This window comes from Xiphophorus couchianus, chromosome 8 (assembly GCF_001444195.1).
Source record: "Xiphophorus couchianus chromosome 8, X_couchianus-1.0, whole genome shotgun sequence".
NCBI classification, from domain to species: Eukaryota; Metazoa; Chordata; class Actinopteri; order Cyprinodontiformes; family Poeciliidae; genus Xiphophorus; species Xiphophorus couchianus.
In genome coordinates this window covers 13,277,928-13,294,474 of record NC_040235.1, presented here as the reverse complement: position 1 = coordinate 13,294,474, position 16,547 = coordinate 13,277,928, and the positions used below count along the sequence as shown (strand labels likewise).

The following is a 16,547-nucleotide window of genomic DNA, read 5'->3' as shown; positions in this document are numbered from 1 at the left end:
ATTATTTGCTCCTGACAAATTACCGTAGGTGATGATTTCCGACCACTAGGGGGCAGAATGTCCGTCATTACTTATTTATTGGTGCAACATCTCATTAGTCAGTTTCTGCTTCACTACTCAATAATTGGGGTCATCAAACCAAAGCTTTTTATTTGTACATTTATATTTACTTGCATAATTTGCATCTGACATATTGAAAGTATTTGTAAAGCCAATAAAAAAAAAATCTTGCAATAACATTGTCTCAGATATTATTTTGTAATAATCTGTTGCTTTCTGGAAAAAAATAAAATCAAAAACATTTTATTCATCTTTGTTTCATCGTCTGTATTTTATTTTTTTATCTACGTGCATAGACGGTGTCCGCAATTATATTACTGCAACAAAGAAATAACTCAAAAGTACGTCAGTGCCATCAATCCAAGTGACGTGCGTGTGTGTTGCGAGGAGGGAGGGCGGGTGGGCAGCAGAAACACACAAGTCCATGATTGAACTACCGACTACAGTATATAAGGTTGTGGCCACTGGCTCAGAGAGAACCAGAGGAGCAAGACGCAGGAAAAACTGGAGCATTTGCTGCTGTTTCAATGGGCTTTAATTGAACTCTGCAGGTGAAAAAGTCAGGAGCAGGATCCTCAACTCTGAAAAAAACGTTTCAGCTTCCCAGTTAGGTTACAGTTTCAGCCTTTAGTGAAGATGCTGTGGAAGGTGACCGTTGCCTTGGCCGTGATGTGCGTCGGAGGCGCATGCAACAGCGTGGGAGCCGATGTGATGAGCAGACTGATCGTGCCCAGGGACTATGGGGTGAAACTGTGCGGGAGAGAGTTTATCAGAGCTGTCATTTTCACCTGCGGGGGCTCTCGGTGGAAACGGTCCACAGAGGGGGAAGGAGGTGAGTCAAACTATTTACTCTGTTATTGAGATCTCAATCTCACAGTGAAATTTTATTAATGTGGTGGAAAAATTAAAATCTGCATTTCTCGAGATTTAAATAAAATTGAAAAAAATGTTGAAAAAAGTTGGAAGAAAGGATATTATGATCAACTGAAATAGTTTTGAAAGTCATTTCTTCTAAAATCATCTCGGGAGAAGAACATTTAATAAATTTAGGATGATTTTTTTTCTTCCTCCAGAGCCGTTCCACTGGACTTCCCTCAGTGATGTTGCACCCGAAGCCGAGCTGAGGACCTGGCAGTATGACACAGATCTCAGAGACGATAACTCTCCTCTCCCCTTTGCTGCCTCCAACTCGCTAGCTGACCTCTTGACCCTCTTCACAGTCACAAACGAGAGACAACAATCGTCTTCAGGCTCCCCAGGCCTGCCGAGGGAGTCCATAGCTTTAGGTGACCAGGTGCAGAATAAAGACGCAGCTGACCGGCTTGTAGTGACCAAGAAGAAGAGAAACTTTTCTCTGGGCGTGGCGGGGATGTGCTGTAACCAAGGCTGCACCAAGAACGATATCGGACGGTTGTGCTGAGGCAGAAAGGAGAAAAGGCTGGTGTGATAATGAAGATTAGGCACTGTACAATAATTTGTTTTGAGCAACAAGAAGGGAAACATTTGGTTCATATTTGTTTAATAGCAGCCATTAACTGTTTGTCTTTGAACTTATTTTAATAAAATTCATGTTCTGTATGTTGACTGTCGCCTTCCTTGGAACGTGAATAAATTTTAAGTACTGCAGGACGACTCATTAACACAGTGTCATTATGCTTAAATGACAGTGACTTTTTTTTTTTTGGAAGATTGAAATATTTTTATTTATATCTTTGATAACAAAAAGGCAAAGATCTGAATTTTATTTGCCATCAAAAACAAACATCCAGACTTTAGAAAAAAAATACAATCTCTTAACTTTATGATCAAAATTGATAAATCTTTTGTGAATTAAATGAGTAAGCACGTTTTTTTTTTACACCAAACATTTGTGATCATTTACATTCACAGTAAAAGCTCAATCCAACTGGCTGGAAATGAATGTGGAAAAGAGCCGAGCAGTATAAATGTTTCTTTGTATAAAAATCTTTGGTCATGAAATAAACTCACACTTTACAAATTAACATATTTGACCATAAACAACACAAATTCATCATTAGTAAAAGTTGTACAACTGAAACAAAGATGCCATTTTTCACAGCTTTAAACAAAGTAAGCATAACTGAACTTGCTCTTTTAAGTTCCAATTTTTCAACATGTTTTATGAATTTTTGCAGTTATAATATTTTTAACAAAGTAAAGGCACTGAATTAAATAAGAACAATATGAATAAGGATCTGTCATTTATGGCAGAAAAAATTGATCATTAAAAAATATTTCAAAATGCATAATTTCTTTAAAGCCTTCAGTCATCAATATCCATCATACTTAGTCTTAAAGGGGACCTATTATGTTTTCTTGAACAAGTTAGGATACGTCTATGGCTATACAAACATGCGGTAAAAACAGCTGAAAAAAACATGCTGGAGCTCCGCAACGGTTGCTAGGTAACAGGGCAGCGCCTGAATAATTTGGAGGTTCATATGAACTTACTTCCAAAAAATAGTCTTTTCTGGGTGTTTTTGTTTTAAATCACTTGAACTGTTTTTACAAGCAACTGAGACCCAAATTGAAATACAAAAACATGCAAAAAGTGAACTTTGCATAATAGGTCCCCTTAAAATATTCCCAAAATAGTGACATGAATTTAAAAAAAAAACAAAGCAGCCCTTCTTACCACTCATTTATGGTTGGTAATGTAATGCAAATATTCATATCAAAAGACAGCATCTCTAACTGACCAGAAATCACAAAACTCTTTAAATAAACTAATAGCTTGCACAAAATATAAGCATCCACTTATTTTAAAGCTTTCCATAGGCTGATAATGAAGCCTTATATCATTCAGAATGTGTGATGCATTAAAAAAGAATATGTAAATTAAAATAAAAACCTTTCAGAGGCATTACAGTGTAACTTGATGATCGCTCACACAATGCAGGCTCCACAAAGCGTTTAATTGTTGAGCATTCATGGTTGTTAAACACAATTTTTAATAAAAAGATGCAAACATTTCAATATCTTTGATATTAAAATCTTTTTTCACCTTGCAAAGTGTATGACTTAGGGTGCCATGTAAAATTATCCCTACCCCTAAAGTCTTTTCAAATTTTGTCACTTCACAACTTCCATGTATTTAGTTGAAAACTCTACCTTCCTCAACAATCAATGGAAAAATCTTGCTTGGCATAACAGCAGTCCAGCTCTTCCTGTAATTACTGGGCACATTTTTCATCTTTCCACTGGTCTTTAATGTTTTAGGTTTTGTGATGAACTCCAAGTCTTTGAGGTTGGAAGGCCTATCTGCAGTTTCCCTAATCTCTAGCTGCCTCCCCAGATTCACTGTAGGCGTTTTTCCACTGGCAAGTCGCGCACTAACCGGTTAATGTTCAGTTCGGTTCAGTTCGGTAATTCCCTTTAGAACTCCCTTCATTACTAATCCAGTTTGTCTGTGTATAATTTAAACTGTATTAATGCAGTTGTTGGTGAAGCCTTCACACGTTTGTTAAACTTCTCAGGGTGTAAATACTTTTGCAAGTCGCTTTATCTATGCACATTTGATTCCACAGTAACTGAGAAGGTCCAAACAAATCTCTGGGTCTCATTAGAGCCTTTTCCACCAAACTGTTCCCAGCGCTTCACCAAGACAAAATCTAAGCCGGGCTCGGAATCCCGTGCTAATCCAGGTCGCAATCGGACCAAAGGAAAGAACTCTTTTTAATAAATGCCACGTTTAAAACGTTTAAAACCAGAATTTAGTTTTGGGCTTTATTAAAACTGTAAAAACTGTGCTTCAACAATAGTAATTTGTCAGATTAGCATAAGAATAACAGAAGATGACCGTCTCTTTTCACAGCTTATTCTGAAATGATCTATCTCAGAGTTTAAGTAAGCCGGTTTACGGCTGTGGTCAGAGCTGATTATTCTCCTTTCTGACTCAGTTCTTCAACACAGGTGTGTTAATAAATCTTTCTCTAAAAGCTGTGTTAGATCAGGCATCCAAAAGCTCAATTTTTTAGAAGTGTTAATAAACCACGTTGGTTATATTGGGGCATCTGCTTGCAGTAATACTTGGATAAATCCTATTTCTTTGGTTGAATTGCCTCCATTCTCAGAAGATGGGGGGGGACCAAACAATAATTAGATGAGATGTTTATAATGATGTAATGACAGTGGTGGAAAAGCAAGGCAGAACCACTTAAAGACTGACCCTAGCACCAACTCCGGTGAAGAACTGGAACCTCTTGGTTTCCTTGTGATTTCATGTGCAGCCACATGGCTGAAAGTCTGTTCGGAATGCAGTTTGGATTGTAAACACCAAAAAAACCCCAAAAAACATAGAATTGTACTTGAAAACATCAGAGAAAATCTTTGAGTTAGCTGTAGTGTTCTCGTTATTTCAGTCTTTTCTTCATGAAGCGGTCGAGCTGCCACAAGTGCGAAGACAGCCACCACCTAAACTCCATTGGTAACTCTGATTGTTGTGTGACGACTGACTTGCGCACGTCAACACCAGCAGGTCAACAGTTCAGGAATTCGCTGCGTCCATCTCATCCGTCCTTGCTCTCTCGCACAGTCTCCACCCGCTGGATTAGGGCCTTGAATGTGGGCCGCAGTTTCGGGTCACTGCTCCAGCACTCCATCATGATCTTGTGAATCTGAAGGAGCAAAAGGAAGAAGTTAAAGCCACATTATGGTGACAATAAACACTAAACTTGTAATTGCTGCAGACCTCCTTTAGGCAGTTTTCAGGAGCAGGGAGTCTATATCCTTGCTTCAGCAGGTCGATCAAATGGTAGACGATCATCTGGCCCTGCTTTTCATTTCCAATTTTCTCCATGAAAACCTACAACACAGAAGAGTTTGCTCTCAATAATTGTTTAAAAAAAAAAAAAGAGTCCCGATCACATATGTGAGGCAGTAAAACTGATGGTTGTTTTCAAACTCAACTTGAATGAAGATATTTAATTTAAGTGTGAGGTGGGTAGTTAAACTAAGAACAAAGAGGCGCCGTACCGCTGGGGGGCTGCAGTTCTTGTCACTGTAGGTAAAGAGCTCATACAGAACGACGCCGAAGCTCCAGACGTCTGACGCTACGGAGAACTTGCTCTCTGTCAGCGACTCAGGGGCATACCTGCAACAAACAGCAAGACATTATTACGGCTGCGACTAACAATTATTATAATAATCCAATAATCGGATAAACAAAATTCAGCAGATTTTTTTAATGTATCCATTAAGAGATGCAAATAAAAAGATAATCCATTTTGCTCTTTACTGTTTAAAAATAAGGGCATTTAATTATTCACATCAATTTTCAGGCAGAAGATTAAATCCTTGAGCATTTAGAAACCACATAAAATAGTCCTGTGGATGGATGTGGCATGAACACAAAAGATGAAATTATCACACCAGAAAAGAGATCCTGTCTTCCCATGTCACAGATAGGTGGTTTGTTGCATGGTAGTGTTCCAGAATCATCATCCAAATCTCCAAAAACTTGCACTCTTCATACAGAATGGAGTGTCTTTCTATTAAAATTATATTATTTGATGCATGTGTGACAAACAGCACTCTGGACAAATCTATTTTTGATCTGCCTCACTGTTTAAAAAGATTCTTTAATCTTTTTACATCTTCTTGACAGCCAGTCGCTGTTTCTCCATCTTCTTTTGACAAAAACATGTGCCTAAACAAAAACAGCATAGTTGCTCCGCGACAGTCCTCACCAGAAGATGGGGCTCTCCCCAGGCTCCCTGACAGTGTAGTACTCCTTGTCCTGCGGCAGGACTTTAGTTAGACCAAAATCGCCGATCTTCACCCTCATCTCGCTCTCCACCAGAATGTTCCTGGTGGCCAGGTCTCTGTGAATGTACCGTTTGCCACCGAGGTAGTCCATGCCCTGGAAGAAGAAGTTCATGATTTAATCAGCATCAGGCTCATCAGAATGTCTGCAAGCTTTTTAATTGTGTTACCTTGCATATCTGCGATGCGTAGTGCAGCAGTTTTATGGAGTCAATGTGGTCCTTGTGTTTGATGAGATAATCTCTCAAGCTGCCGAAGGGGAGGTACTCCATGATGAGACGAAGGTTTCTTCTACCTGCAGGAAGAAGATGGTTAAATATGAATGGGATTTCTTTGTTTTCATGGTAGAAAATTAATTGAAAACAAAGGTAGTGTGAACATGTCATTGGTAAAAACTTGCTGTTACACAAGAAACAAAATAGAAGCACTGTAGAGGGAAAGCAGTAAGTTTGAGAGGGGGAAAAAAATATTTTCAGGTAGATGCCGAGGCATTTTTCCACACCTGCACTGTAGCACACTCCTTTGTATTTAACAATGTTCTCATGGTGAAGCGATTTGAGGATTTCGATTTCCCGCTCAAAGTCCCGAAGGTGCTCAGCTGTACTGTGCTGCAGCTTCTTCACAGCCACCACCTCCCCGGTGCTGTCCTGCAGCGGGTCGTACCGGCACATCTCAACGCTGCCAAAGTTGCCCTGCGGCGTTCAGGCAGAATGAGAACACATTGAAACACCGGTGAGAAACAACCTTAGATTAATGTAAACAAAAGCTACATAAAGTAACAAGTATGGTACTGTGCAACAGAGTTGGACAATGCCTCATTCCAAAATATTTCTCCAAAGGAAACTGTTTAATAGATCTGTGCTAGTGGCTTAAATTAAAACATTATTTCTCTAAAATATGTTTCTAGAAGTGTCTCTATTTCTCTGTAAAGATTGACACTTTATACAAACAGTTAGCAAACGGACTGCAAGTCCTTGTAGTCATGACAGCTGTTTCTGTGCATTCACAAAGAGTTTGGCTTACTTTGCCCAGCTGCTTGAGGAAGATCAAGTGTCTCTCCTCAAACTGCGCTGGCTCCTGGCTCACTGAGGCCCACGGGAAGCCAAACCCTCGGGTCCTGTTGGGAACCATGTCGCTCTCCACCAGCAATTCATAATCTGCAAAATCATGTTTCAAAAATGTCCTTTTCATTATCGGTAGCAAAAGACGTGGTGAGGTGGTGCATAAAAGCTAAATGTTTAACTGTAGTCAGTGGACAAACACGTTGGATATTGCAGTTTGCTGCTACATCCATACACTTCCTGCTCACTGGTAGTTCACACAAGATAAACTCTGATTATAGACTCAAACATGTTTTCTACTTCTACTTGTTTTCCCACCTGGAGTGAAAAGACTGTTGAGGTCTCTGATGATTGTCCTGAAGGAGGGTCGGTGTAAAGGCTCATAGTCCATGCAGCTGTTTATCAGGTTGGCCAACTCAGTCCACTTTGGAGCCGGCAGCTGGTGTCTGTCCTCATAGAACAGGTTCTTCTGCAGATGCATACAGTAAGGTTCAGAAGTTTTACATGGAAAAATGATCAAACGTAGGTAACGCAGACGTTAAGTTTGCAGAATTCATTGGGTATGTGTTTCATCACTTCTCCTGAGTTTGGGGAAGTGTTTGCATTTTTGTTCAAAATGCAGGAGAAATTAATTAAAATCAAATTTAACCATCACTGAATTCATTCTTAATAGTAAAACAAAGTCAATATTTATCAAGTATATATTTGTAGCTGTGGGACCTTTGAGGAGTCCAGGGTGCTGAGTGGTTTTTCTCCCCCGCTGCAGATCTCCCAAAGCGTCGTCCCGAAGCCCCACTTGTCTGTTGCTAAGCTCAGATTCTGGGGGTTTTCGATGCACTCAGGGGGCACCCACGGGATACGCTCCACCAGAACTAGGAAGCAGATGTGTAAGAAAAAGAAAAAAGGAAAAAAAAGAGAAAAAACAGGAGTTACAGAAAGTGGAGGTGATCAGTGTCTGTACAGGTAGCAGAAGATCACACCAAACAGTTCTGGTGCCTTTTATTTTCACATGGCCTCACACAGGAATGACGTTTGCGCCTTCATGCGTTACGTGAAGTTTCTCACCTTCTCTAGGCAGAACGGTGATGCTGATACCAGGATCACTGAGCTTGATGAAAGGCAGGCTGCCCGTCTTCCGGTCCTCCTCTCTGATCAGCAGAATGTTTTTGGCACAAACATTCCCATGAACTACGCTTTTATCCTCCTGTAGAAAATAAATTGAAAACAGACTTTTTTTTTTTACCGTGCACTAGAATCGTTGAAGGCCTCAAAAATTAAAATGACAAACAGTTAATTCAGAACAAGACAGACTGGATTTCTTGTAAAGTCTTACCAGGTAATGCATAGCCCAGGATAATTGTTTGGCCACTTCTAGCTTCCAGGTGATGTTGACACAGTTTTTCTTCTTTTTCAAATAAATGTCCAGAGAGCCAAACTTTCCATATTCCTGCACCATCATGTCTGAAATACATGTAAAGACAAAGAGCAAGAAAATATATCACTCTGGTCCCTACAGTACAATTTCAGTAAAGTAGAGCAGCTCCACCAATAATTTGACAGTTTTATCTATAATTTCTTTAATACTGTGTCTAAATCTTTCAAAAAGATTCCAGCAATTTAGGCTCAATTCTTCAAAAACAAAATTACACCAAAATTCAATAAGCAACTCTTGTTATGTGATGCATTCAGCTTCTGTCATCTTTTGCAACTTTCACAGGTGACGGTGTGTGTAAAAGACAAAAAATAGAGCAGAAAGGCTGGAAATATTGTCTTCAGACCTGTAAAAACTAGACTGTATCAAAACTTTACATAGACTGGAGGAAGAATCAAATGGAACCACATTTCTTTTAATTTTAGATTTTATGCATCAGGAACTAATAAAATGCATTTCCTGTGGTTTGCGGGTATGGAGCATTCAGGTGTGTGTGTTAACCCCATGCCAATGAACTCTTCCACATAAATGGAGGCCATCTGTTTAACACATCTTGACCCAAATTCAGTCATTTAACAGGACAACGATTCCAAACAGAGCAGCCAAGTCAGAGCAGAACGGCTGAATAAGGAAATGTTCAGACCTCAGTCTGATGGAAAAGCTGCCTTTGGACCATAAACATCAATGAATATAAAGAGTTGTTGTTGAGAATTGTGGGTCCAAAACAATGGGAGAGGGTTAGAGAATAATTACTTAGTTCCAGAATATAAAACAGACCAACTCATTGTGAATATATAAAAAAAAACACCAATCTGCCATAATTGTGTGAAAGGATGTTTTTTAGTTTTGGTGTACGTTACTTACTTTCGTCACCACAAACACACACACCATAAATGAGGAGTAAGTGCTTGTGGGACAGCTGGCTCATCATGCTGGCGGCCTCAAAGAAGGACTGAGGAAGAAAACAAGAACATAATTATTCCAATCTAAACCCTTGAAATGATCATTACTTAACTCATTTAACATGACCAACCTCTGAAAAACTACGATGAGCCTTGTCCAGAATCTTGACCGCCACATCCATCTGGTGAACCTCCCCATAATCACCCAGTTCCTTCCTCACACCACGAAAGAGCTTTGTAAACGTTCCTTGGCCCAGACTTTCATTCTGAAACAGTTTAATTGCCATTAAGCCACTCTCAAAAAGTATGACATTCCATATTTCACTCAGACAAAACCCCATCAAAAACCAAATAACTGTCTCAAAATGAAGAAGCCTCAAACAAGCTCCTAATTATTTAAAAAAAAAAAAAAATTCAATATGTTTGAGGAAAGGAAAATTGTAATTTTTTTCTGTTTCTGATCTATGTCAGAGTACTGTGTTTTGGCAAAAAAAAAAAAAAAAACTTCATAGAGAAATTGAAAAATACAGTAAACTAAAGGTCACAGGAAGAGAAACTCCAACATGTCCTGCAGGACTGCAGCTGATGCAGCAAGAACTGTTTTTAATCAAAAGTTATTGCATACTTAGGTCTGGAATCTTTCTGTTTATTTTGTTTCTACATTTAGCATTATTATATTGTTATTATAAGTGTACAGTTCACGTCCAGATTTACACCGAGATATTTCAATGACATACTGAAAGTATCAAAAAGAAGAAGTTGTAACAAAGAGTCAAACCCAGAATGCAGAGGGCCTTTTCCAATAATTTCCGTAACTGGAAAAGATGTGTAAAAATCTTTAAAATAGATTGTTTCTATGGAAATTTTATGACCCAAGATCCCACACTCACTATGTGCACTGGCTAGATAAATTTGGGTTCTCATCCAGCCTTTATTTTTTTATTATTACTCTTTATGTACATATGGACACTTTTAGGAGAGTAGTTATTCTCTTTTACCATTTCCTACAGAGTTTCTGAAAATGTTTAATTAAAAATGTCATACACTTCCTAAAATAATTTTCTAGATTTTTACATTAGTTTATGAGATAATAGGCATGTGTACAAAATATTCCTGATACTGCACAGTACTTCCTGTAAATGTTTATCTTTAAATAACAGCTTATGATCAGTATAACCTAATTTTACACATTTTTTAAAAAAATAGCTCAACCGTTGTATTTAAATTGAACCCAAGTGAAAGGAGTTTTGATGCAAAAAGATGTTAATAATCAGTAAGTAGCTCAAACAATGGAAAGTTAATAAATTGGGAAAAAAAGGAAATAAAAAAGTTTCTGAATTTTATGTTATTTTTAAATAACAATTATAGTCTGGAAAATTAAGCCTTTTCAATAGTCATTCAACAAAAAGTTGATTTCCCAGTAATTGTACATCACAAGAACAGAGGTGTAGATATGGCCGTTATTGATAATGGTGACATTAAACATCGACTTACAAAGATAAGGTCTTCTTTGCGGATTTTGTGGAAAACCATCTGGCTGATGTGTTTGTGAAGTGATGGAGATGGAGGGACGTTTGTAGTTTGGTTATTTCTGCACACCAGCAGGTTGGATTTGTCTGTGGAAGCATAAAGATAAAGAGGATCTGGGGAAAAAAACTTTTGACTTTGAAATTTCATGCACATAATTTCAGCAAGACCACAACCCTTAGAGGACATTTATTTTATATAGAAACAAGTTTCATAATAAAAAAAAAAAGGATGGAAATTATGTGCAGAAGTTATTTCAAAGACTGAAAGTAGTTGTAAGTATAACAATATTTTGGGAAATGTCTAAGCATCTAAAGTACTATTGGTCCACTGCAATATTCCAACTTTAAATTATTCAAGTGTTTCCACTAGCTGTGAATGAAAATATAAATGTAATTGAGAGAAATAAAGGCTTAAAAACATCAGTCTAGATTTAATTTATATATTCTGTTTCACTTGGTGAATTGAGTTACTTAAATAAATTGACTTTTCAGTAATGTTACAATTAATGTATATGAATATGACCGCAATTTATTGCTGACTGTCTTGGGCTGTACTGTTTTCAGTATTTCTTCTTGTATAATGGTTTCATGTTCTTTTATGTGTGGGGAAACCAAGATACCAAAAGTACAATCGAGTAAACTGTTAAGACTAAAGTACAGAGATTGCATATAAAAAAGAAAACAACAATTCCTAACGCTTCCCTACTTTCGGCATTGTTATTTTATTATGTTAATTTGAATTCTGACCTTTCTGGTTGGGTGGACAGCACCTGATGAGCTGGAAAGTGTACCCATCAGTGCGGAGCGCCTCCTTTTGGTAGCAATGCATGAGCTCTTTCAGAGAACCAAAGCTTCTTTTGGCACCGCTCAGGATGAACTCTCCCGACTCCGTCTTCACAATCTGACAGTGTTTATAATCCACCATGGTTTCATACTGAAAAACAAAAACAAGTTTCCCTACATGTTTAATTATTATTCTTAGTAAATTAAATTTACAATTACTAAAAGCAGTGGTACTGAAGGTACAAATAAAAATGAAAGAGTAAACGATTGCAAAGGTATACAAAAATAGCCCAATTGCTCCCTCTAGTGGTTTAACATGTGTAAAAGCCTGCATTTTCTTTAACCTGATTTATACAGTACCAGGAATACCAGAAACTGAATTACAAACAGTAAGAAAAGAAGTAAGGAAGAGAGGAAGAATGGAAGACACAAATAAAGGAAGAACGCAAAAAAGAACGTGCAACAACAAGGAAATAGTGAAGGGAAGAAGAGAGGCAGAAAAAAACAGAATGAAGAAATTAACAGGAGACAACAAAAGGAAAGCTGAAAGGGAAAGTCTCAAGAAAATAAGAGCACAGAGAAGGATGGACACCAGGAAGAATGACACAATGAAGGACAAGGAAAGTGAGCAAAGACAAGAATAAAAGCGTGGAGGAAAAGACACTTGAAATAAATGAAAGAAAAACATTGGATCTGGAAGATTTTCCTGGTATGTTTCCAAGTTCTGCAGTAACGTGCATATAATTGCATACTTAAATCAAACATTTAGTGCAACTAAAAACAAAATGTTGTCCTCCTTGAATAATAGCTGTTACGTAATCCTGGAACCTACTGGTTCAAATGAGACGCAGGGGAACAAATTCAAAACATCTTACCCCAACAACAAAGGACATGAAGAATTTGTCATACTCTCGGGGGCTGCAGCGTAGGATGTAGAGGCCTTGATAGTTACCCAAACGACGCAGCTTACTAATTGTAAACTCCATCCTGTGATCAAAGAAGCGAAATGTGCCCTTCGCGTTAAAAGGTTTGTGGTTGTGAGGGCATGACGACATGCTTCATGTGCTGGTTTAGTAAACAACAGAGAAACTCACGATACAGGGCCATGGCAGTAACTCTGAATGCACTCGAGAAGTCTTGGTGGGGCAACTTCTTTACACAGGTAGTGATGGGCGTCGGCGACCAGTCGGTAGTATCCATCAACCAAAGAAACAAAAGACAGGGCCTCGGAGAGCAACTGGAACTCCAGCTCCTTTGAGATGCAAAATAAATAATTCAATGGAACTGTTATTCTGCACTAGATGTACTGAAATCAATGTAAATTTTGGGCTACATAAATTTATATTTTTGCTTTTTCAAATAAAAATGTGAATACAAGGTAATTACAAAACTTAAGCTTTACTGGTAAAACGTTTTTGCGTCCTTGAAAATGTAATTTAAAAGTTCATCCTTCTTATTAGAAGTACTTAACGTTTATGCCATATGAGTAATTTTGCACAGCATTGCATGAGTTGCAAAGAATATTCAATTTTGAAGCTAATATCTCATCTTAGGCTCCTTCTCAACTACTTTGATTACATCTGTCAATAATTTTGCAGATATTTTGCTTAGGGAACAGATTGCTCTGAGTAAAGCCTTAATATTTCTGCTGTTGTCAAAGAAAAGACACGACTTACATTCAAAGTTACAAACAGGTTTCCTGGATGTCATGCATGTGCAGTAAATTAGCTCTAGACTCTTCATCAATAATTGCATCTGAAAGGTATTATAGTTATTAGTAACAGCTGTGCGGAAAGGGGAAAGCACTGTACCAAGATCTGACTGTCCTGTCTGGTGAGGGAAACGATGCGACTTTCTGCTGAGCCTTCCTTGCTGCCCTGTTTGATGCTGATGTCGATCACCTCTGGGAAATCACAATATATCTCCAGCTCCTAGTCACATAAAAGGTAAACACAGGAATTTTTTTTACTTGTCCCCTATGACTCGACACATCAACATCCTGCGGGTTTTCATTAAAGCCTTTACCTCCTCTGTTCCCTCCTCTCCTTTTCCTTTAGACCAAAGGATGCCCTTGTTGCCCATCACCACGATGGTAACCTCTCGTGAGGACAGGTCAGTCACTTGGAAGCGCTCAGAGTACACAGAGGGCAGCAGCATCTCCAGGTTCATCAGGTATTTGAGCTTCAGGTTGCATACAGTGGCTTTGCACTCACTGAACTGCTGGATGAACCGTCGGAAGCGGTAGCGGATCCTCTTCCGGGTCAGCAAGTTGTACTCTTGGATGCGGTTCCTCATGCATCTGGGGAGGAAGGACTTGTAGCTAAAGCAGGGAAGGGGTCAGGCGGGTTTTAGATGGAGATGAAGGTGAAAAAAAATTAAAGATATTTCATTCAGTGAGGGGGAGGATTTGAGCACCGCTAAGACCCTCTTGACTCTGATTGGTTGTTTCTGACTGAGCACTGTATTTCTGAAAATGGCTGCAATACCACAGGGAGGAGGCAGACAAGCTTGATTTTTTTCAGATTACCGTATATATATCTCATGCTATACTGTCACAACATAGTGACAGTTTTAACATATATATACTGTATATATTAAAAAAAACATATTTGTAAAGGTTACACACTGCAGTTTTAATGGATGTATATGAACTATTCAGTGCCAATTCGTGGAGAACACCTACCAGTTATACATAAAAAAATGCAGTACAAGCCACACTATATTTGTTACAGAGTTGCTGTTCAGAAATACTTTTATGCAAGAAAACTACAGATGACATTTTAATTTCAAATACTAGTATGGTGCTTCCAAAAGAAGCCTAATGATGTCGAACATGGCTATCCAATTACCCAATAAATTAATGAATTAATCAACAGAGGAGTTTCCAAATTTGTCGGAGCTGCAGCTCTACGTTTCATCAACATTTCTCATATTCACTCAGCAAATGAATATGTGCCAGAATGGGTCAATGACTGTCTTTAGTGTGAAGCGTTCCTCTGGATGGTACAAGCCATTTTTACCATATTAAATGAGGAAGCATCCAATACCTGGTATCATTGTAGATATCCACCGGTGACAGATTGCTCTCTTTAGCTAGTCTCATCATGTCGAGAACAGCCATACCCAGGCACTCCTCCTGAGATTCATGGCTGACTGGAATATGAACCCAGCCATTTAAAAAGTCACTGCGCCACTGCAACAGGTGAAGGATTTAAAAAGTATAAATATTAAAAATAAATGTAGCAGCGAAAGGAGCAGGTCAAACATGTTATGTTAGCAGCTCACTGTGTATCAGGAGACAAGATACCTTAAACCTTTAAACAACTACTGTGCATACAGCAAAAACTTTGTAGCTGCTCATGGTGACAAAGTAACCCTAGAGATAAACAGTCAAACCAAAGTGGTGTGGTGTGTGTGCATGTGAGGTTTGCACAAATGTGAGGACAAAAAAAGCAGAAATTATTTTGAAACTCAGGCATATACACAAAACCACAGGCCTGTATGCAAAGACTCATGCAAACACATGGAATCCTAAAACGAGTCTTGGTCCTCATTTGCGCTTCTTGAAAACTCTTACTACTTCACTTCCTGTTTTCATAGCTAAACAAAACAAAGGGCTGACACAGAGGACATGCAGACTGCCAGTCAGTCAAAGAGAAGGAAATAAGAAGCTATCTCCACCCGGCAGCTCTTCTTGTCATCTTATAAAGGGTAAATGAGAACAAAAAGAGAAGTGTTGGAGCTTCAGTAGAGAAGATTAGTCCTTAAGCAACATTTTCTGCTGTAATGCATGAGGCACTAAGACAAACCTGAGCAAACAGGTAGGCCATGACACAGTCATCCATTACTGGGCTTTCCATCTCTTTGGACAAGCCATAACGATGGGCGTAGAAGGAGCTACTGCTGTTATACCAGCCTGGAAAATAGTATCTGGACAAAAAGCATATCAAAAAAGAAAAGAAAAATCAGCAAAACTAGAAAAATATATTCACCACTGAAACAAGTTTTGTTTTTTTTGTTTTTTTAAATTGAAGAATGAAAACCCCTAAAGTTTGCTACCTTATTCTGAAGTGCAGGTTTTCACTGGCTGAGTTGTGCAGTTTGAAGATGTGATTAGGAGGAAAATATATTCGGTCATTTTCTCTCATCAGGCAAAACAAGCTGCAGTACACCGGGCTAATTCCTGAAAGAGAGAACAAATATCCTTAAATTTTTAGGTTAGCTCCAATATAAATGCCATAATAAAAACTAAAACGTGGACTTATAGGAAAGTATGACATTAACCCACCTTTTTGATACTTAATAAGAAAATAAGGCACCTTTGTCAGGTGTCTGTATTGGTACACTCAACCAAACAAAAGAAAAATCTTAATTATTATGAAGACTCACATGCAATAGCTCAGGTGCTTAACAGGAAAAAACATTTTGCTAAAACTTCAGATTTTTAATTTTACTTTGTTGAATTTGTGGCTTACTACATTCAAACCTTTTCGTCTCAAATCTACAGAAACACCGCTGAACATTGTGAGAATTCCCCAGAGAACCACCAACCACCTCGCAAATGTAACCTCAGCATCTCTTCAATAATAAGAAAAACCTGAGATGCAGTGAGCATTTCTTTATTCACCCAAAGATTTGTTGTATATTTTAACAGGCTGATATTTTAACATTGTCTGATGAAAAATCCCTCTGTTTTCTGTCAGTTGCAAAAATCTCTAGTTTTGCAATAAAGGGTGACAGATCTAATAACGACAACAATTAGTGTGAACTGTATGTGTTTCATCTTGTGATTAAATTGTAAAAGTGACATACTACTAAGAATTAAGTCCAATTGTCTTTGCATTATTGTGTCTTATGCTCCCACTGTTTTTCAGTCTGCACCAGAACAAAGTAAGCAGTTTTACCAATCATACCAACTGGAACTGGCAGACAGAAAATGTCATTGTACCACAGGAAGCAGTCAAGTGTGAGGCAAGTGCAAGAGATGAGAAGTCCT

At 38.3% G+C, this 16,547-nt stretch overlaps 2 protein-coding genes across 2 annotated transcripts in view; one reads left to right on the top strand and one right to left on the bottom strand.

The window, feature by feature from the left end:
• Nucleotides 1–310: 310 nt before the first annotated feature.
• Nucleotides 311–4,365, top strand: rln1 (relaxin 1). The gene is made up of 2 exons (XM_028025099.1): nucleotides 311–892; nucleotides 1,134–4,365. The coding sequence occupies exons 1-2, from the start codon at nucleotides 697–699 to the stop codon at nucleotides 1,478–1,480; spliced, it is 543 nt and encodes a 180-aa protein (XP_027880900.1). The 5' UTR covers nucleotides 311–696; the 3' UTR covers nucleotides 1,481–4,365.
• The window catches only part of jak2a (Janus kinase 2a), a 27,122-nt gene continuing 13,874 nt past the window's right edge, over nucleotides 3,300–16,547 (bottom strand). The window contains exons 3-24 of the mRNA XM_028025094.1: nucleotides 15,611–15,734; nucleotides 15,361–15,481; nucleotides 14,599–14,744; nucleotides 13,577–13,871; nucleotides 13,363–13,482; nucleotides 12,646–12,803; nucleotides 12,427–12,538; nucleotides 11,516–11,702; nucleotides 10,734–10,855; nucleotides 9,371–9,505; nucleotides 9,202–9,289; nucleotides 8,239–8,366; nucleotides 7,971–8,109; nucleotides 7,626–7,777; nucleotides 7,224–7,374; nucleotides 6,868–7,001; nucleotides 6,347–6,536; nucleotides 6,015–6,139; nucleotides 5,769–5,941; nucleotides 5,056–5,173; nucleotides 4,772–4,885; nucleotides 3,300–4,697 (exon numbers count right to left, since the gene is read on the bottom strand). Coding sequence (XP_027880895.1) covers nucleotides 4,590–4,697; nucleotides 4,772–4,885; nucleotides 5,056–5,173; nucleotides 5,769–5,941; nucleotides 6,015–6,139; nucleotides 6,347–6,536; nucleotides 6,868–7,001; nucleotides 7,224–7,374; nucleotides 7,626–7,777; nucleotides 7,971–8,109; nucleotides 8,239–8,366; nucleotides 9,202–9,289; nucleotides 9,371–9,505; nucleotides 10,734–10,855; nucleotides 11,516–11,702; nucleotides 12,427–12,538; nucleotides 12,646–12,803; nucleotides 13,363–13,482; nucleotides 13,577–13,871; nucleotides 14,599–14,744; nucleotides 15,361–15,481; nucleotides 15,611–15,734 — 3,140 coding nt within the window. The 3' untranslated portion in view covers nucleotides 3,300–4,589. The remainder of the gene's footprint in view (nucleotides 4,698–4,771; nucleotides 4,886–5,055; nucleotides 5,174–5,768; nucleotides 5,942–6,014; nucleotides 6,140–6,346; nucleotides 6,537–6,867; nucleotides 7,002–7,223; nucleotides 7,375–7,625; nucleotides 7,778–7,970; nucleotides 8,110–8,238; nucleotides 8,367–9,201; nucleotides 9,290–9,370; nucleotides 9,506–10,733; nucleotides 10,856–11,515; nucleotides 11,703–12,426; nucleotides 12,539–12,645; nucleotides 12,804–13,362; nucleotides 13,483–13,576; nucleotides 13,872–14,598; nucleotides 14,745–15,360; nucleotides 15,482–15,610; nucleotides 15,735–16,547) is intronic.